The sequence below is a fragment of the Adiantum capillus-veneris genome, chromosome 7, assembly GCF_014529385.1.
Source record: "Adiantum capillus-veneris isolate H3 chromosome 7, ASM1452938v2, whole genome shotgun sequence".
NCBI classification, from domain to species: domain Eukaryota; kingdom Viridiplantae; phylum Streptophyta; class Polypodiopsida; order Polypodiales; family Pteridaceae; genus Adiantum; species Adiantum capillus-veneris.
Window position 1 is genome coordinate 124,596,110 of NC_140937.1, and position 21,349 is coordinate 124,617,458.

The window sequence follows — 21,349 nt, forward strand, 5'->3', positions numbered from 1 at the left end:
CAAAAATTGATTTTGGAACAAAGCGAGCTTTTTTTTTTAATTGCTTAGTTGAGCAAAAATATGAAAAAAGCTCCCTCGACACCTCAACTCCTCTCTCCTTTTGATAAGATTTTGCTTTGTTAGTAAAAGGCCGCAAAAGTTCCTCCACAGGTTTCGAACGTATACAGATCACCCTCGACTAGGATCCCAATGCGCTAAACCAACCTTGCAGGCACTGCTCGCTGACAAGTGCCTCAACTTTACATAGCATTATTTGCACCTCCCAGCATTCCTTCTCTCTCTCTGGCCCGAAACCTCCCAAGGCCTGCATGGCAAGCTCGACCTCAGGCGCATAATTTTGCACAGATTGGCTTGCATCTATGCAACCGCAGATGAGCTTAAATCATATGTGAATCCTGTGCTCTGTCGCCTTAACAGATTGTACACAACAGTTGTCGAGCGGCGTGGATAGCTTACACACCCCCACAATGGCATCATGAGAAAGATTTACCGTTTCTTAAATTATTTTAAAAAACAGCCGTAGCCCCCTACCTCTTCTCCTTACTCTTTGCGTGTCACTACATAGTGAGGCTTTTAAAGATTCTAGGAGAGAATGGTAGCTAGTCTAGATTCTAAATCCTTACGGAAAGGGCATGGGGGAGTAAAAACGGATAGGTGAGTATTTGACGGCAAGTTGACGGCGTCAAGTGTTTTAATCACACTTCTCGCGTTGCTCTCTCTTCCTCTCCTCTCCCGCCTACCTTCCGCGAAAGCTTCTGTTTACCTCGCCTGCTACAATTGAATTCTGCACAGCTCATCTTCTTCCAGGTATGTGCTCTTTTTGGTGCCCGATCGCACACCGCATTTGCACCCCCTGTCCTCTCCCATATCCCAATTTGTTCCTGGTTTGCGTTCCGCTATTTAGACATCCTCGCGCCATAGCCATGCATATGTCATGCTCCTCTCAGATTTCTTGCGAACGATCCATGTGCTTCGGAGATGGATTACAGTTTCTGGTTTCCAATATATGTGTCCATCTTAACATGCAGGCGTAAAGCTTGAAAAGTGGCATGATCTGAGAGTTGAATAGACTTGATTGCCACAAGGTTTTTATAACTCTTACTTCATCGAAAATCGTTGGCCATGCATTCTGAGCTTCTCTCCATCCAGCCTGGAGAGCTACAGTTCCAATGTGAGTCTACCGGCTAGTCTCTTTTCCTGTCTTTTCAAATCACCGTTTGGATCTAACTTTCTCGGTATGTAAAGCAGTTGAAGTCCGAAAGCAGGTTTCATGCTCTCTCCAGCTTTCAAATACAACCGAGAGTTATGTTGCTTTCAAGGTCAGTGTTTACTCTTGTTTTCCGTCTGAGGGTAGGGTTGATCTTATTCTTCTGGTCTGCTGTGCTAACGTTAGATTAGTACTGTGTTCTGAGGTTCTGTAATAGCTAATGTGCAAATGTTTAGTAGAAATCTCAACGAGCATGGTCACATTTTTTGTAGGTCAAAACCACATCACCTAAGAAGTACTGTGTTCGGCCTAATACTGGGTTGGTCTCACCAAATGGCTCTTGTGAAATCACAGGTGAATGCTGCTGTATGATCACAAGCTTTGATTCTTTTTCGTTTTCTTTTCTTTTTGTGGGGCTCTATTATACTAAAACAGAAATTGGTGCATGCGGAGAAATCCATGTTAAATTGAAGCTCATGTCCTTAATTGCAATACAGTTACAATGCAAGCGCAACGAGAAGCTCCTCTGGACATGCAGTGTAAAGATAAGTTTCTTGTGCAAAGCGTAGTAGTTCCTAATGGGTTTGATGAGCAAGATATTTCGCAAGACCTTGTAAGCATTCCAGAACTCTGTTTTAGATGGCTCCTGGCCTGTTCCAGGTTTTTGTTTTGGAGTAGAGCTATTTGTCTTCATGTTACATTTAAAATGAGGATGATCAGAAAGCCTTGTTTTGTTATTTTGCATGGCTTCTAACTGAGCAAAGTCCAATCATGGATGTGTAAGTTGGCTACATTGTATACGCGTAACACATTGCATTGGTAAAGAGCAACCTATGAGCAATTTGCTTGAATCAAAGTTTGCTAGAAGCAAAGCTGCATTTTGTTTTTTAAATCTTTGTCGCTAAGTTCTGATGGAAGGGACTCTCTGATTGTTGCAACAAGGTATATGAATGATATGTTTCATTATTTCGATCAACACATGCCATTCCATGAGTTAGAGGGCTCACTTATGAAAACTTTACTTTTGTTTAGACTTGCTTTTATCAACAATGAATAGGTATCTCTATTGCATCTACTCAAATCAAGTTCTCAAGTTTATTCGAAGGGCTTTAGGGATAAACTTATTGCAGTGGACGGAGAATTTGTCCTAGAGAATGTTTTCAAAAGCAGTGGTTTTTGAAAACATATAGTGCTTTTCAGAATAACAAATTCAATCAAAAGTAAGGAATAGACAGAGAGAATCAGCTCTGGTTCAGAGAGAAAAACAGCCCTGCCCCACTGAGAGAGACATTTGTCAAGAGAGAATTGTCACATTTTAATGAGTTGTCGAGAACAAAGGAATATACACAAACTTGTGAAGATTCTGCCTGCCCAAGTCTGAGCCCATCTGCGTGTGACTTGTGCTGCAAATCATGGTGCACATTGCGGCAGAAAATTTGGGAGAGTGCAGGAAGGTGATGTGGCAGGGTGTATGGATCAGAGTTACCGGGGAACGCCCCCTAGCCCCCGTTCCGCCGTTCCGGGGGGCAGTTCCCTTCCCGAATGTTCCGGAACGTCCCGGAACGTGTGACGTTTCGGGTGGCCTGTGCAAACCGGAACGGCCGTTCTGGAACGTTCCGGAATGCCCCTGGAACGGCCAACAGCTACAAACAAATTTGGCAAAAATTGAAAAAATTGAAGTAAATGTTTGGGCTTCTTTTTGAAGTGTGCAAGGCCTCAAGGACTCATAAAATGCACCCCCCGCCCCCTTTCTCTCCAAAAGCTAATCCTCAAGGCTCAAGCTCTCTCCCTCTCACACTCTCAAGATCTCTCCCTCTCAAGACTGACTCTCTCAAGGCTCAAGGCTTCAAGCCTTCAAGCTCTCTTCCTCTCCCTCCCACTCTCTCAAATCTCTCCCTCTCCCTCTCTCTCTCTCTCTCTCTCTCCCTCTCATCATCTAGTCATAGCAAGGTTGAATGGTCGAGTTTTTTGTGAGTATTAGAGTCAAAGCACTCTAATACTCCTTATATTTAAACACAAGGAGCTAAAAAATGCACTATTTGGGTGTTTTTTATACCTCCCGCTCCGCGCCGTTCCCGTTCCGAACCCCTAGCCGTTCCCCCGTTCCGCAGGGATCCCGTTGCCGTTCTCGTTCCGCGTTCCGGGTAACTATGGTATGGATTCACTTGATGTGGCACTTTTTTATTTCTATTCATCCTACTTTTCAGTCTACAGATAGTTACTTATTTATAACAATAACAATGCTTTTAAAGTGCACTAAGCACTTGGTTGTATTTAGCTGATGATATTCAATTTGCTTTTTAGCCATGTGCCTGTAAATTAATGGGCAAGGCTCGATCGAAATCAGGTATAAGTGTGTACAAATAGAGCAGTTGTAACCGCAACACTTTGATTATAGATTAAAGAAATAATGTCAGAGTGCTTATTAGGGGGTCTTAGGAGGGGAACTTCGCCTCTTCTATGTCATCCGCAGATTGCAACTGTTTTCTATAATATAAAAAGCGTGCACCAGCTTTTAGAGGACGCGGGGGGTTGATTTTAGCGTTGGAAAAAGTAGAATGCGGGGGGGGTGGTTTCGGGGACGCCTACTTTTTGGCCACTTGCTGTAGTAGTAGAATTCTTATAGCCTATTAAAGCACACCTCTCCCTGTGTAATGGAGAGAGAGAGAGAGAGAGAGAGAGAGAGAGAGAGAGAGAGAGAGAGAGAGAGAGAGAGAGAGAGAGAGAGAGAGAGAGAGAGAGATCCCTTGGTCAGTTCTTGTTCCATGGCGGCCACCACCTTGGGTGTCACCACAGTTGCCCACACACCCTTCACTTAGACATACAACCTGACCACGGAGGACCTTGCTAGTTCTCCTTCACGCGGCACAATTCGGGAGTGGCTTCAGACTGTTCTCGACAGCTCCGAAGGCAGATCTTGGAGCTCATCATGGAATGGCATTTTTTAGGTGCAACTTTCAGACGATTGCTGGGCCGAGTCTTTATACGGGCGCTCTCCTATTATTGCAGGGACCTGGTTGTTGGTTTTTGAGCGTTGATTTCGATGTGGAGGAGTTTGATTGCAAGCAAAGGATTCCTTGTTTTTGAGTCACTCTCTCCTTTCCATCGTCCCTAGTCTTAGGTTGTGTTACTGGTGTAGCGGCTATGCTAGGTGGGGCTTGGTTATACCAGGTTCATTGGCTACATAGATCGGCACACCACGGATACAACTCTACTCACTTGGGGAACCCATTTCTTGGATATTGTAGGACTTTGCGATCCCACCATAGAGCAAGTCCGTCTACAGAGGGTGGTGGTTATTGGTCGCGCGGATCATTGTCTTAGATGCCATTAGGTTGGGCAAATGGTTAGAGGTTGCCCTTCACATCCTTCGCGTCGCTGTGAGCCACAACAGCCCGTACCTCAGGGCACAATGGGTGTTTGGTGGAAGGCCCCTCGTTGCCATACTTTTCGGCGGGCGTTACCTCCAGCAACACCGCACGCACCACCTCGACAACTTGTCTCCGAGACAGTCTCACAGGTCTTGGCTACTCATGTGACAGGCTTGGACACTCCAAGCGTGAAATCAATAGCAACACATGAACAAAAACTTTAAAAGTACCAAACATTAAGAGAGAGAGAGAGAGAGAGAGAGAGAGAGAGAGAGAGAGAGAGAGAGAGAGAGAGAGAGAGAGAGAGAGAGAGAGAGAGAGAGAGATCCCTTGGTCAGTTCTTGTTCCATGGCGGCCACCACCGTGGGTGTCACTACAGTTGCCTACGCACTCTTAACCTAGACATACAACCTGACCACGGAGGACCTTGCTAGTTCTCCTTCACGCGGCACAATTCAGAAGTGGCTTCAGGCTGTCCTCGACAGCTCCGAAGCCAGATCTTGGAGCTCATCATGCAATGGCATTTTTTAGGTGGAACTTTCAAACGATTGCTGGGCTGAGTCTTTATACGGTCGCTCTCCTATTATTGTAGGGACTTGGTTGGTTTTTGAGCGTTGATTTCGATGTGGAGGAGTTTGATTGCCAGCAAAGGATTCCTTGTTTTTGAGTCACTCTCTCCTTGCCATCGTTCCTAGTCTTAGGTTGTGTTATTGGTGTAGCGGCTATGCTAGGTGGGGCTTGGTTATACAAGGTTCATTGGCTACATAGATCGGCACACCACGGATACAACTCTACTCACTTGGGGAACCCATTTCTTGGATATTGTAGGACTTTGCGATCCCATCATAGAGCAAGTCCGTCTACAGAGGGTGGTGGTTATTGGTTGCGCGGATCATTGTCTTAGATGCCATTAGGTTGGGCAAATGGTTAGAGGTTGCCCTTCACATCCTTCGCGTCGCTGTGAGCCACAACAGCCGGTACCTCAGGGCACAATGGGTGTTTGGTAGAAGGCCCCTCGTTGCCATACTTTTTGGCGGGCGTTACCTCCAGCAACACCGCACGCACCACCTCGACAACTTGTCTCCTCGACCGTCTCACAGGTCTGGGCTACTCATGTGACAGGCTTGGACACTCCAAGCGTGAAATCAATAGCAACACATGAACAAAAACTTTAAAATTACCAAACATTAATAGAGAGAGAGAGAGAGAGAGAGAGAGAGAGAGAGAGAGAGAGAGAGAGAGAGAGAGAGAGAGAGAGAGAGAGAGAGAGAGAGAGAGAGAGAGAGAGAGAGAGAGAGAGAGAGAGAGAGAGAGAGAGAGAGAGAGAGATCCCTTGGTCAGTTCTTGTTCCATGGCGGCCACCACCCTGGGTGTCACTACAGTTGCCCACGCACCCTTCACCTAGACATACAACCTGACCACGGAGGACCTTGCTAGTTCTCCTTCATGCGGCACAATTTAGGAGTGGCTTCAGGCTGTCCTCGACAGCTCCGAATGCAGATCTTGGAGCTCGTCATGCAATGGCATTTTTTAGGTGCAACTTTTAGACGATTGCTGGGCCGAGTCTTTATACGGTCGCTCTCCTATTATTGCAGGGACCTGGTTGTTGGTTTTTGAGCGTTGACTTCGATGTGGAGGAGTTTGATTGCCAGCAAAGGATTCCTTGTTTTTGAGTCACTCTCTCCTTTCCATCGTTCCTAGTCTTAGGTTGTGTTACTGGTGTAGCGGCTATTCTAGGTGAGGCTTGGTTATACCAGGTTCATTGGCTACATAGATCGGCACACCACGGATACAACTCTACTCACTTGGGGAACCCATTTCTTGGATATTGTAGGACTTTGCGATCCCACCATAGAGCAAGTCCTTCTATAGAGGGTGGTGGTTATGGGTCGCGCGGATCATTGTCCTAGATGCCATTAGGTTGGGCAAATGGTTAGAGGTTGCCCTTCACATCCTTCGCGTCGCTGTGAGCCACAATAGCCGGTGCCTCAGGGCACAATGGGTGTTTGGTGGAAGGCCCCTCGTTGCCATACTTTTCGGCGGGCGTTACCTCCAGCGACAGCGAACGCACCACCTCAACAACTTGTCTCCGCGACAGTCTCACAGGTCTCGGCTACTGATGTGCTTGGACACTCCAAGCGTGAAATCAATAGCAACACATGAACAAAAACTTTAAAATTACCAAACATTAATATATATATATATATATATATATATATATATATATAGATAGAGATAGATAGATAGAGAGAGAGAGAGAGAGAGAGAGAGAGAGAGAGAGAGAGAGAGAGAGAGAGAGAGAGAGAGAGAGAGAGAGAGAGAGAGAGAGAGAGAGAGAGAGAGATCCCTTGGTCAGTTCTTGTTCCATGGCAGCCACCACCGTGGGTGTCACTACAGTTGCCCACGCACCCTTCACCTAGACATACAACCTGACCACGGAGGACCTTGCTAGTTCTTCAAGTGGCACAATTTGGGAGTGGCTTCAGGCTGTCCTCGACGGCTCCGAAGGCAGATCTTGGAGCTCATCATGCAATGGCATTTTTTAGGTGCAACTTTCAGACGATTGCTGGGCCGAGTCTTTATACGGTCGCTCTCCTATTATTGGAGGGATCTGGTTGTTGGTTTTTGAGCGTTAATTTCGATGTGGAGGAGTTTGATTGCCAGCAAAGGATTCCTTGTTTTTGAGTCACTCTCTCCTTTCCATCGTTCCTAGTCTTAGGTTGTGTTATTGGTGTAGCGGCTATGCTAGGTGGGGCTTGGTTATACCAGGTTCATTGGCTACATAGATCGGCACACCACGGATACAACTCTACTCACTTGGGGAACCCATTTCTTGGATATTATAGGACTTTGCGATCCCACCGTAGAGCAAGTCCGTCTACAGAGGGTGGTGGTTATTGGTCGCGCGGATCATTGTCTTAGATGCCATTAGGTTGGGCAAATGGTTAGAGGTTGCTCTTCCCATCCTTCGCGTCGCTGTGAGCCACAACATCCTGTACCTCAGGGCACAATGGGTGTTTGGTGGAAGGCCCCTCGTTGCCATACTTTTTCGGCGGGCGTTACCTCGAGCAACACCGCACGCACCACCTCGACAACTTGTCTCCGCGACAGTCTCACAGGTCTGGGCTACTCATGTGACACGCTTGGACACTCCAAGCGTGAAATCAATAGCAACACATGAACAAAAACTTTAAAATTACCAAACATTAAGAGAGAGAGAGAGAGAGAGAGAGAGAGAGAGAGAGAGAGAGAGAGAGAGAGAGAGAGAGAGAGAGAGAGAGAGAGAGAGAGAGAGAGATCCCTTGGTCAGTTCTTGTTCCATGGCGGCCACCACCTTGGGTGTCACTACAGTTGCCCACGCACCCTCCACCTAGACATACAACCTGACCACGGAGGACCTTGCTAGTTCTCCTTCACGCGGCACAATTTGGGAGTGGCTTCAGGCTGTCCTCGACAGCCCCGAAGGCAGATCTTGGAGCTCATCATACAATGGCATTTTTTAGGTGCAACTTTCAGACGATTGCTGGGCCGAGTCTTTATACGGTCGCTCTCCTATTATTGCAGGGACCTGGTTGTTGGGTTTTGAGCGTTGATTTCGATGTGGAGGAGTTTGATTGCCAGCAAAGGATTCCTTGTTTTTGAGTCACTCTCTCCTTTCCATCGTTCCTAGTCTTAGGTTGTGTTACTGGTGTAGCGGCTATGCTAGGTGGGGCTTGGTTATACCAGGTTCATTGGCTACATAGATCGGCACACCACGGATACAACTCTACTCACTTGGGGAACCCATTTCTTGGATATTGTAGGACTTTGCGATCCCACCATAGAGCAAGTCCGTCTACAGAGGGTGGTGGTTATTGGTCGCGCGGATCATTGTCTTAGATGCCATTAGGTTGGGCAAATGGTTAGAGGTTGCCATTCACATCCTTCGCGTCGCTGTGAGCCACAATAGCCGGTGCCTCAGGGCACAATGGGTGTTTGGTGGAAGGCCCCTCGTTGCCATACTTTTCGGTTGGCGTTACCTCCAGCAACACTGCACGCACCACATCGACAACTTGTCTCCGCGACAATCTCACAGGTCTGGGCTACTCATGTGACACGCTTGGACACTCCAAGCGTGAAATCAATAGCAACACATGAACAAAAACTTTAAAATTACCAAATATTGAGAGAGAGAGAGAGAGAGAGAGAGAGAGAGAGAGAGAGAGAGAGAGAGAGAGAGAGAGAGAGAGAGAGAGAGAGAGTTCTGTGCCCAAAGGTATTGGCTCAATAGTCTGGCGCCCCTTTTGGTATTTCTTTATCATTAATTATTGCAAAGTACAACTCCCGAGGGATCTCTGCTCTTAGACTTTGCGACCAAGTGCTCTGCAGAGTGAGGCCTGAAGGGCTCTTTTAAAGTTTAAACAATTCAAGGGATGCCAAAAGCAGAGCCCCAAAAGCAAGTAGTTCAAAAGCTTTAAGTTCCAAAAGCATCTGGTCCAAAATCTTACGCCAAAAGTTGTGAACGCAAATCGAGGAATTTCGTACAGCTGCCACGTGTAACAGCCTTAGACACTCCAAGTCAAGAATCAATCGCGATAGCACCAAATAACCACTTCAAAACAATTCACAGATCACAATAGATTTGCACTGCCTTGGCGGAGTTCCGTGCCTAGAGATATTGGCCCCAAAGACTGGCGCCCCTTTCGGTATTTCTTTATGTATTAAATCAATGTCAAAGTACAAAGAGCGGTTAGGGTTTCACTCTTAGACTCTGCGTCTAGATGCTCTGAGAAGTGAGGCCCTCACTGCGTATATAAAGATTACAAGGGATGCCCAAAAGTAGAACCCCAAAAAGCTTCCAGTTCAAAAGCAATCTCTCTCTCTCTCTAGAGAGCAAAAATAAAGCAAATTCTCTCTCAATCTCCCTTGCGTAGCCAAAAGCATGCAAAAAAAAAAACGTCGCTTGCTTTTTTTTTTTTCCCAGCTTCTGCAAATTCCGGGACCTCTGTACATTGTTGCCACGTGGCACTAGCGCCAGCTTTTAGGGTTTTGAGCCACTTAGGGTTTTAGCCAGCAGTTAGGGTTAGGGTTTCCAAAAATTACGATTGTTGCAAAATTAGGGTTTTTGTTGTCGGTAGCCACGTCATCACTTTGTGACATACGTCAGCAAAGGCAACGCGTTTTTTGGATTTCCTTACGGCTTGCCATGTCAACATGTTAGCGCGATTTTCAGATTTCTGTATAGCTGTCCAATCAGCGTTCTTTAATCTCGTGTCCCTTGGGCTATGTCGACAGGTACCCATAAGTTGGAACAACTTATAAAGTGATTTTGGTGTCCAGGTGGTAATGCCATGTCATCAGTTTTTGACATGCCCTTCTTGAAAGAATTGTACTAGCCCTCGATTACGCTTGCAAAAACAGACATAAGCCATAAATCAATTCAGTAGACACTGACTCTAAGTACTGACGCACTAGACGACACCAATCTAGCACATGCACAAAGACAACAATCGTTGAACGTTCACGTCACATTCAAGTCAAATCACATAGAATCCATGGAGATCTAGGACCATGATTCCTGGCAATGTATTTAGAAATCGCATCTAGATCTACACAAGACCTCGTTGATGTCGGATTAACTAATCCTTATTGCGAGAATATCATCAATCCTTGGGATAGGGAATCGGTTCTTGATGGTGATTTTATTGAGAGCTCTATAGTTAATGCACATTCTCCAAGATCCGTCTTTCTTTAGTACTAGCAATACTGGAGAACAGTAAGGTGACGTGCTAGGTTGATGAGACCCTTTTCTAGATGTGTTTTTACTTGGTTCATTATTTCTTCATTTTGGACTCGGCTAACTGGACAGGGTGGCCGGTTCGGTGGTATACTTCCAAGAATTAAATCAATCGTATGGTCCTCAAGACAAGGTGGTGGTAACTCGCTTGGTAGGCTTTCAGAGAAAGAATCAACTTGCGTGTGTAGAAATTCTTGTCGTTTTTAAATCTAATTCAGACATGTAGGTGCCATTAAAAATAAAGCGAAGAGCATGCTGACGTGGCTGTTGTACGGACGATCGCAAATTACGTTGACATCTGTACGGATTGCCGCAAAACGCGTTGGCTACTGACGTCGCTTGACTATACTGATTTTTGCGATTTCCACTGATAGTTTTTGGCTGGCAGCTTTTGGGAGAAGTTGCTTTTGAGTTTAATGCTTTTGGGGCTCTTCTTTTAGCATCCCTTGTAACCTTTATAAGTGACCCAAGGGGCTCACTTTTCAGAGCATTTGGACGTAGAGTCTGAGAGTGAGCACCCGAGGGCAGTTGTACTTTGCTCAAAGGTTAATATAAAAGAAATACCGAAAGGGGCGTCAGTCTTTGGGGCCAATCTCTCGTGGCACGGAACTACACTGGGCTGTGTCGACTCTTAAATTTGTGGAGTGTTTTGAAGTGAATCTCTGTTGTGTCACGATCTGTTCTTGACTTGGGGTGTCCAAGTATGTTAGAGTGGTATTAGAGCACGACCGATTTCTCTTCTACCGAGAAATCCGATCCCTTTACACGCGACACTTCTGGATTCTGAAAAGAACCAATCAACCTCTTTTGCAACCGCTGAGGCGGGAGGAGGTTAACAGAAGATGAGTACCGGCCACGTCGGCCTACACAATATGAACTTTTGGAGATGTAATGTCAACAACATGTTGACGAGTGCACAAAGCAGATGCTTTAGTTTGCTAAAGGTCCCCAGTTTGCAAATTTTTTGACTCAGCAGTCTATGATTGAAGTGCATACTTAGTGACAGAAAGCCAGCTAACCACCAATCAAACTAGCAATCGAGAAACCTCCTACTTTGAGGATGTTTACAAAAGAAGAACTTCAACAAATCAGTCAGCTTTTGGACACGAAGAATCAATTGAAAAAGCAATTGAAGAAACGCAAGAAGAGGATTGACTACCTCGGCTACTTGGGCCGTCAATCTTCTTTTGCATCCGCAAGAAAGCAGAAGAATTGTGTGCTCTTTGGAGGACTACCTAGTTCTTCTTCCTCTTCTTCTGACAGCTTTTCCGGCTCTTCCGACTCGACTGAGGAGGATAGAAAGGGCAAGAAGTGAAGCAAAAAGCAAAACTTCCGAAAGAACAAGAAAAAGGCAAAGAAACTTAGATTCCGACTAGTTTCTTATAGCACTATAGAGGAGTCATCCTCTAACAGTCGGGACTTTGACGACCACATGTTTTATGCGAAGAAGAATCATTTTTATGAAGCCAACCAATACAACTTCCTCGAAGATAAGAGCAAGAAGACAAAGGAATTTAAAGAGGGTGGACAGTCAATAAAATTTGAATCCTTTTCTGAATTCCGAGATGCTTCGAGGGCTTTGGCCTTCATTTAGCAGTTTGACATAGCCTTCTCTGGAGGGCATTACTCAGAGCACTCCAAGATCAGGAGGGTTGTATCACTTTTAAAAGGAAATGCTCGAACATGGTTTGTGCACTCTTCTTCTGAGGAAAGAAGCCCCAATCAAGTGGTTGAAATTCAAACGGCTCTTTATTTCTTCTTGGCTGACCCGGGTGTACGAACGAGATGTAAGAACCGCTTAGAACCATCTTCGGATGACCAAGGGAGATTCTTTGGATGCATATTGCGAGAGGTTTTGGGATTCTTTTCTACCGACCTCTTTGTTTAAGAAGGTCACCTTTAAGGAACAGATTGAGCGATTTTATTGCGGACTCCCTACAAAGAGATCCGAGACTACTGTCTTGAACCAAAGTCGGGCTCTATTCAAGAATTAATGGGTCATGCGAAACGGGGGGTTCTTGATACATTTGGGGAATTTGATGTGTCCCATTGATGAAATCTTGACACAAAGGACGAGACAAACCTCCAACAATGAAAGTAGTAAGAAAAAGAATTTCCAGGAAAAGAAAGTGACCTCGATTGACTCTTAGAGAAAGGGCAAACTATCTCAAAGAGGGGAAGTGTTTTGTGTCACCAGGAGGTGTATTTTTCCTGTTGCCTTCCGTAAATAAGTATTAGATATATTTATTTTATTTTTACTTGTTTTCCTCGGAACCCTTGAAAAGGTGCAAGTGGACATTGCATGGCCAGTGTGAAACGGCTGCAGCCAAATGGGTTTCTCACATCGGGGATCTAGGTCGGTCAGACAGGGACTGCCCGGGCCAATTAGCACTGAATTCTGATGAGTATGGAAGCTTGTGTGCGCCAAACTGGAATTTGGGCCACTCGTAAAGTCACTGCAACTTTATAAGTTGAAAGGGGCTAGTAAATTAACCCACATTGTAGATGTTGGTCAAATGGTAGTCTTCAATGATGGTCAGGAGACTGATAGGGACGCCATGGAAGCATCTCCTAAAATTTAGGGAACTGCTATTTTTGACCGGAAAATGTGTTCGCGTCATTAGCTCTGGAATGACAAGGGGAACATTCTATTGCTCTACTGCCAAGTCAACTGACGCACCAGTTGAGATATTTTTAGTAGGGAAAGCCCAAACTCGGAAACTGTGCGACGTGTCAGCCTCTGAGCTATTCTCCCACTCTGGGAGGCAAAAACGAGTTGCATATCAACAAAGGGGGCGCCATTTTCAGCCTCAGGTGGATTGTAACAGGTACAGAAGCTATGGAATGCTTACCTTGCCCTCTATGCACAGTATGGTGACGGGAGTGATGCCCCGCACGCTACATACTGCTCTCTTTCTCCCCTACGTACAGTATGTTATGCCCCACTAGTGGGCTTCTCATTTGACCTATGTACAGTTCTAGGGGTTTATGCGCGTTTGCCAAGGCAAGAGCCTTCTGAACAGGAACCGGATTAGCTAATTGCTAATCCCCCACAGGTACGCACAGTTCCATCACGAAAGATTGCGAGTTTGGAGAGTTTTCTCGCGTGAAAACTCGTCCAATTCACAGGGGAACTGTCCCATTGCGTGCGGGAGCCCTTGGGACATGCGTAGGCGTGTTCGCTCCGCTAAAAACGATCCGAAACAGGGAATTACAGCCTGCTGTGTTTTTTTGCAGGTTTAGGGTTTCGCACCTAAACTGCAAGGGAACATCGGGGGAGCCTCGTGAGAGCCTTGGGATGCGTGCAAAGGCTTTTGGGCTCCCGGCAGTGAAAAACAGAGAATTACAGCCCGCTGAATTTCTGTGACAGCTCACCAGAAAGCTTCCAGATATCGAGGGAATCCGTCCTAGACAGGTGTTTTTGACCTACAGGGGTTTTTGCGCCGTTATGCTGTCGAAATCCGGTCGAAAACCTGCGTTTTCAGCCCTCGCCAGGTTTGGACAGCTTTGTGAAAGCTTGTGCTAAGTGGTCGGATCGTCTACCTTAATTTGAATAAAGAAATACTGTCACAAAGTGATGACGTGGCGGACAGCAGAAACCCTAATTTCTGCCAGAAACCCTAAAATTCCTGCAAACCCTAAAAACTGCCAGAAACCCTAATTCGCAGCAAACCCTAATTTCTGGAAACCCTAACTGCTGGCTGAAACCCTAATTTCTGGCGCCAGTGCCACGTGGCAGGGTTGTACGAATTTTTCGGAAATTGCGCCGCAATTTGCGTTGGCAGCTTTTGGGCGTTGCTTTTTGCATAAAAGAGAGAACTTGCTTTTTTTTAATTAAAAAAAAAAAGACTCTCTCTAAGAGAGAGAACTGATGCTTTGATTTTTAAAGCTTTTGGGGCTCTGCTTTTGGGCATCCCTTGTAACCTTTAAATTAGTGGTGAGGGCCTCACTTCTCAAGGCATCTGGACGCAGAGTCTGAGAGTGAAACCCTAACCGCTCTCTTGTACTTTGATGATTGATTAATACAAAAAGAAATACCGAGAGGGGCGCCAGTCTTTGGGGCCAATATCTCTAGGCATGGAACTCCACCGGGCCAGTGCAAATCTATTGTGATCTGTGAATTGTTTTGAAGTGGTTATTTGGTGCTGTCGCGGTTGATTCTTGACTTGGAGTTTCCAAGTTTGTTACAAATACCGAAAGGGGCGCCAATCTTTGGGGCCTACAGGGTGTTGGTCTCGTGTGCGCAGTGACATTCTAGTCGTTGGATGCCACTGTGTTCTCTTCCCTTCTCAGTGCCCTGTGTAAAGTTAACAGGTAATTGAAATAGTACCGCCCTCTACGTTGTACGGGCCGGTTATCGTTTTGGTTGCGTGAAACAAGGGCGCATCTACACAAATGCTCCAAAAAGGCACAAGGACAGACTGAAGACAGGCCAGAGAGTTCTAGAGTAGTAGAGCAACGTGGTAGAAAAGGCAAGATAAAAGTAGGACTGGTACTGGATTGCATGGGAACCGACCCAAGCTTGATAGATGAAAGTGTCACAAACTAGTGACGTGGCCACCCTGTATACATACATGGTTGCCCAGTGCTGGCATGGAACACATAGTTACCTGGAATGGGAAATTGGAACAGGGAACGCGGAACGGCAACATGTATGAAATGCCATTCCCTGTTTTGGATACTCACGTTTGAAACACAGAACGGGGATCCGGAACGGAAAATTGGGATGGGAACGGGGAATGGAGACTTAAAAATGGCCATTCTCTGTAACCACGATGGAACAGTCCCGCGAATTCCGATTGAATGCTGATGTGGCATTGTCGTACGGACATGCCCACAAAATCCGGCTCAAAACGCGGAGCTGACACGTGGCAACATGTACAGACGGCAGTTTTTTTGCATGGCTTGCTTTTTCTATGCAATAGGGCTGATTCTACGCAAATTGCCTTGCTTTTTGGCTACGCAAATGAGAGAGAGAGAGAGAGAGAGAGAGAGAGAGAGAGAGAGAGAGAGAGAGAGAGAGAGAGGAGGAGGAGGAGGAGGAGGAGGAGGAGGAGGAGAGAGTTATAACGTCGTAGAAAACTATCCCAAGAGACCTTAAAGATCTAGCCGACGAGGAGTTGAACTCAAGACCTGTCATTCAAGAGGGAAATGGCATAACCAACTACCATGAGAGAGAGAGAGAGAGAGAGAGAGAGAGAGAGAGAGAGAGAGAGAGAGAGAGAGAGAGAGAGAGAGAGAGAGAGAGAGAGAGAGAGAGAGAGAGAGAGAGAGAGAGAGAGAGAGAGAGAGAGAGAGAGAGAGAGAAGCTCTTTTGCTTTATTTGTAAAAGCTTTTGAGTTTTTAGCTTTTAGGGGCTTTGCTTTTGGGCATCCCTTGTAACCTTTAAATAAGTGGGCAGACCTCCCACTTCTGAGAACATCTGGACGCAGAGTCTGAGAGTGAGAGCCTCCCACTCACTTGTACTTTGAGTTGCAGATTAATACAAAAAGAAATACCGAAAGGGGTGCCAGACTTTGGGGCTGATATCTCTAGGCACGGAACTCCGTCGGGGCCAAGGTCGAATCAATTGTGAGCTGTGAACTGTTTTGAAGTGAATTCTTATGGTGTCGCGGTAGGATCTCTACTTGGAGTGTCCAAGTCTGTTACAGTGGTAGCAGAGCACGGCCGATTTCTCTTCTACGGGAAATCCGATTCTTTTACGCGGTACCTTTGGCTTCAAGCAGAGATAGAGTCGACTTCCTCTGCATCCGGAGATGCGAGAAGAGATCACGACGAAGATTCACGCGAGGAGTACGGCTCGCCTCGGCCTACTCAGGCGGAGCTCGAAGAGATGGAGTGTCGACGATTGATCGGCGATGCAACAAAGATGATGCTAAATTTTGTGAAGGACCCGAAATTTGCAAAATTTATGAGTCAGACCTCTTTCGACGAGGTGCATTCACAGTGGCGGCAGACCACAAAACCAAATCGGCAATGAAGAAATCTCCTACTCCAAGGATGTATACATAGCAAGAATTAGAAGAGGTGGTTGATGCTTGAATCGCTTAGCTTTTTGATGCGCAGAACAAAGCAGAAAAGCATAGAAAGGAACCCACTTCTCGGGTTATTTGGGTCGTCAGTCTACATTTGCGTTGGCAAGAAAGCAGAAGAAGCGTGTTCGCTTTGAAGGAGTACCTAGTTCTTCTTCTTCTTCTTCTTCTTCTTCGAGTTCTTCTAGCTCCTTTGACTCGAGCGAAGAAGACAGAAAGGGCAAAAAATGAAGCAAAAAGCAAAGCTTCGAAAAGGGCAAGAAAAAGGCAAAGAAGCCTAAATCTCGCCACGTGGTTGACAGTTCTACAGAGGACTTGTCTTCGGATATTTCGGACTTTGATGACAGCAGCTTTTATGCAAAGAAGAAGAATTTTTATAAAGCCAACCAGAATGACTTTCTGGAAGATAGACGTAAGAAAGTCAGAGAGTTTGGACAATCAATCAAATTTGACTCGTTTTCTAGTTATAGAGATGCTTCGAAGGCTTTGTCTTTCATACAACAATTTGACATAGCTTTCTTTGGAGGGCGTTACTCAGAGCACTCCAAGATTCGGAGAGCTGCTTCTTACTTAAAGGGAAATGCTCAAACATGGTGGTCCACGCTTCTATTAAACAAGACAACGCCAGTTAAATGGCTGAAATTCAAAAGGCTTTTTATTTCTTCTTGGTTGACTCGAGAGTATGAACGCGACATACGAACTGCTTGGAACCATCTTCGGATGACCAAGAAGGATAGATTGGACGCTTATTGCGAGAGATTCTGGAGCTCTTTTCTACCCGCCTCTTCATTTAAGAAGATCTCGTTCAAAGAACAGATTGAGCGGTTTATCTTGGGTCTTCCTACAGAGATTCGAGATCATTGCTTGGAACAAAAGTCAGATTCCATTCAGAAACTGACGAGTCATGCGATACGGAGGTTTGCCATTCACTCAGGCAGTTTGACCTACCCCACATATGAAATCATGACGCAAAGGATCGAACAGACTTCGAAAAATGAAAGTAGAGAGAGGAAGAGCGACCCAGAAAAGAAAGAAAAGGATGCACGACCCAAACACACTCCTCAAGAGAGAGCTCTTTACATCAAAGAGGGGAAGTGCTTTGGATGCGGGGAAACTGGACATATCTCCGCGAAGTGCCCTAAAAAGGTTATGAAAGAACAGAACGCCAAGGATGAAGACATGCCTGAGGGTTCAAGAGCAGTTGAGGAACGTGGACGAAAAGGCAAGATGAAAACAAGGACTGGTTCCAAATTGCGTGGGTACTGACCCAAGCACGATGGACGAGAGTACAGAACTTTGCCGAGCATGGGGCAAAGTAAAAGACCAAGAAGCCCGATCTTCTTTGATGGAGGAGCCAAGGCCAACTTTATCTCACCTGAATTGGCGGCGCGGCTCGAGATCACACACGATCGGATAGAACCACTAGCAGAGGCAATTCTAGCGGCACCCAGCAGGGACATAGCCATTACACCTGTCATTGACAAACTTCGATTGCATTGTCAGGGGTATTTGGAACATGAGGACTTCTACATAATGCCCTTGAAAGGTTGTGATGTCCTCGTGGGAAATCCTTTGTACCATAATAACAACGTCGGGGTTGCCTATCGGGCGAGAAAAGTGACTTTGACTACAGAGGACCGAACTATTGTACTTGATGTGAAACTTAAGGGCGAGTCTGTCCCTATTATATCGACTTCGGCCGTTTCAAAATTAATGAAATGCAGTCTGTTTGTTTACTCGATCTTTTTGAAAGAGTTGAATGATGAGAATATGACAAATATGTTTGAACTTGATAAAGAATGCCAATATTTTCTCCACTCATGTCGATTGCTTTTCAGAGGGCTTGCTAGGCGAGTTACCACCCGCTCGTCCTGATCTGATACCTGGAAGCACACCATCGAACCGGCCACCTTATCGTGTGAGCCGAGCCCAGAACGAAGAAATTATGAACCAAGTGAAAGACCTCTTGGAAGAGGGTCTTGTCCAACCTAGTACTTCACTGTACTGCTCTCCAGTGTTGATGGCTTTGAAGAAAGGCGGATCTTGGAGAATGTGCATCAATTATAGAGCTCTCAACAAAATCACCATCAAGAACATATATTCGATTCCTAGGATCGATGTTATTCTTGACCGACTACTACAGGGAATCCTCGTGTTTTAGCATGATCGATTTGAAGAGCGGATATCATCAGATTTGAATCTCGCCGGGAGATGTCTACAAGACGGCTTTTCGGACGACGTCTAGGTTATTTGAGTTTTTGGTTATGCATTTTGGCCTAACCAATGCTCCTGCGACATTTAACCGGATGATGTACATGATTTTTCTGAGAGTATAGACTATTTGTTGGCATCTTGTTTGACAACATCATTGTTTTCTCCTAGGATGAGGCAGAACATAGAGAACATTGCTACAGGTCTTTTAGGCATTACGAGATCACAAGTTGGTGATTAATGCGAAGAAAAGTGAAATTTTCCTACCCGAGATGCACTTTTTGGCACATATTGTCTCAACAGCAGGAGTGTAGATGGACCCGGCCAAGATAGAGACTATCCGTGATTGGCCCGATTTGAAGAATGTCCATGAAGTTAGAAGCTTCTTGGGCTTGTGTTCGTACTACAGGCAGGTCATTTGAAAGTTTGCAGAGGTTGCTTCCCCTCTGCATTTGTTACGCAGAAAGGAGTCCCTTTCTTGTGGGGACCCACAGAGGTGATTGCCTTTCGGACATTGAAAGAGAAATTGAATACATGACCAGTTTTGACTTTGCCGGATTTGCAGAAGTCATTCGAAGTATACTGTGATGCTTGTGGTCGTAGTTAGGGTGCGGTCTTAATGCAAGAAGGCCATGTCATTGCCTACAAGAGCCGATTGTTCTGAAGGCCGGAATTACCTACTCGGAGCGGATTTTACTGTCTTAGTTTACGCTACTTCTTGTCACAGAAGTAGCTATCGGCAAAGCAAATGCGGTGGGCGAACATCTTGTCACAGTTTCACTTCCAGATTGTCCATGTTTGTATATGTTTAGGGACAGAAGAACTTGGTGGCTGATGCTTTGTCTCGGAAGCGATCGGTTATGGCTATTTCCGCGATACATCATAGGAGCTTCAAGGATATGATCGATCAGTATGCCATAGATACAGATTTTGCAGATATTTTCACTCGGATACGGAATGGGGAGATAGCAGGATATTCTAGTTAAAGAAAATGAAGGGCAAGGAACGACTGTTTCCTAAGCTCAGTATGCGTTACTATGGGCCTTTTCAAGTGCTTGACAAGATCAGCGATGTGGCTTACAAGCTGAAATTCATAATGCGTTTCACGTGAGTCTTCTAAGACCCTTCGTGGGTGATGTGCCAGATGAGGATCAGCCAGAAGTTGAAGAACTTGATGAGATCCTAGTTCCTGAGGAAGTTTTGGCACATAAGGACAGAAAAGTTAAAGGACAGGTTGCAAGACGTTATTTAGTGAAGTTCAAGAACTATTCGCCTATGGATGTAAAGTGGATGGAAGAGCATGAATTGTCAGAGTCACCAAATGTATTGCAGCTTTACCTTGAAGTCTTTGGGTTACAATCTATTTATGCCGCAACCCAACGTGTGCAAAGGAGGGTAATGATAGAGCTAGTACATCAAATGTACATACGAATTCAGTGTAATAGATGGAAATGACAAAAGTATGAAGGTCTCATTAAGTCATTTGTATCTATGTGTTACAACCTTTCTTGTGGATACATGCGATGATAAAAGAGTGTTAATAGCACAAGATCATCAATGGCGTGTATTTATGGTATGCAATCGAGGACGTTTGCGATTTCAAGAGGGGGGTATGTCACGAGGACGTGGCAAGTGTTTACTATGTCACGAGGACGTGGCAACTGCTAACCTTAGTTGTTGGTTTCTTTCCAATGATTTTTGTTTTATTTTTGAGACCCTCTTTTTGAAGTAGCAAACGGTCGGACATTGTATGGCCAATGTGAACGGTAGTTTCACTTGCAGACGGGAAGTGGTCGGCACTGGAATTTGTATAGTAAGAGGATGTCTAGGCTCATAGCAAGATCATGTAGGCCCCCTGTCACCAGGAGGTGTATTTTTCTTGTTGCCTTCTATAAATAAGTACTAGATATTTTTATTTATTTTATTTTTACTTGTTTTCCCCGGAACCCTTGAAAAGGTGCAAGTGGACATTGCATGGCCAGTGTGAAATGGTTGCGGCTGAATAGGTTTCTCACAGCGAGAGTCTGGGTCGGTCAGTCTGGGACTGGTCGAGCCAGTTAGCACTGAATTCTGATGAGTATGGAAGCCTGTGTGCGCCAAATGAAGTCTGGGCCACTCGGAAAGTCACTTATAACTTTATAAGTCAGTGGGAACTAGAGAATTAACTCAAAAGGGGCAAATTGGACACATGGCAACTTCTGGGGAGTTTGCTACTTCCAGTTGAAGAGGGGGCGCCCAATTTGAGAGAGGAGGCTGATTTGACTCATAAGTGACCTACAGTGTGTGTGTGTGAGTAGTGGGTGCAGGTCTACAGCTTCAATGGAAAGCTTGCCTTCTCCTCTGTCTCATGTAGCGCGATGATTTGCTCTCGTGCATCTCTCTCTCTCCCCTTTGGCACATATGGTAATGTCCCACTAGTTGGGCTACTCAGATGAACATGTACAGTTCTGGGGGTTTATGCTCGTTTGCCAAGGCAAGAGCCTTCTGAACAGGAATTGGATTAGCTAATTGCTAATCCCCCACAGGTACGCACAGTTCCATCGCGAAAGATTGCGAGTTCGGAGAGTTTTCTCGCGTGAAAACTCGTCCAATTCACAAGGGAACTGTCCCATTGCGTGCGGGAGTCCTTGGGACACGCGTAGGCGTGTTCGCTCCGCTAAAAACGATCCGAAACAGATAATTTCAGCCTGCTGTGTTTTTCTGCAGGTTTAGGGTTTCGCACCTAAATTGCAAGGGAACACCGGGGGAGCCT

General features: G+C 45.6%; 1 protein-coding gene across 2 annotated transcripts in view; it reads left to right on the forward strand.

The window, feature by feature from the left end:
* Positions 1-666: 666 nt before the first annotated feature.
* Positions 667-21,349, forward strand: part of LOC147454564 (vesicle-associated protein 1-2-like) — a 48,510-nt gene continuing 27,827 nt past the window's right edge. The window contains exons 1-5 of one of the 2 annotated variants that reach the window (XM_086516473.1): positions 667-807; positions 1,029-1,171; positions 1,246-1,319; positions 1,480-1,561; positions 1,705-1,820. In XM_086516473.1, the coding sequence (XP_086372599.1) occupies positions 1,123-1,171; positions 1,246-1,319; positions 1,480-1,561; positions 1,705-1,820 (321 nt within the window). In that variant the 5' untranslated portion in view covers positions 667-807; positions 1,029-1,122. The remainder of the gene's footprint in view (positions 808-1,028; positions 1,172-1,245; positions 1,320-1,479; positions 1,562-1,704; positions 1,821-21,349) is intronic. The other variant, XM_086516474.1, reaches the window with a different exon arrangement.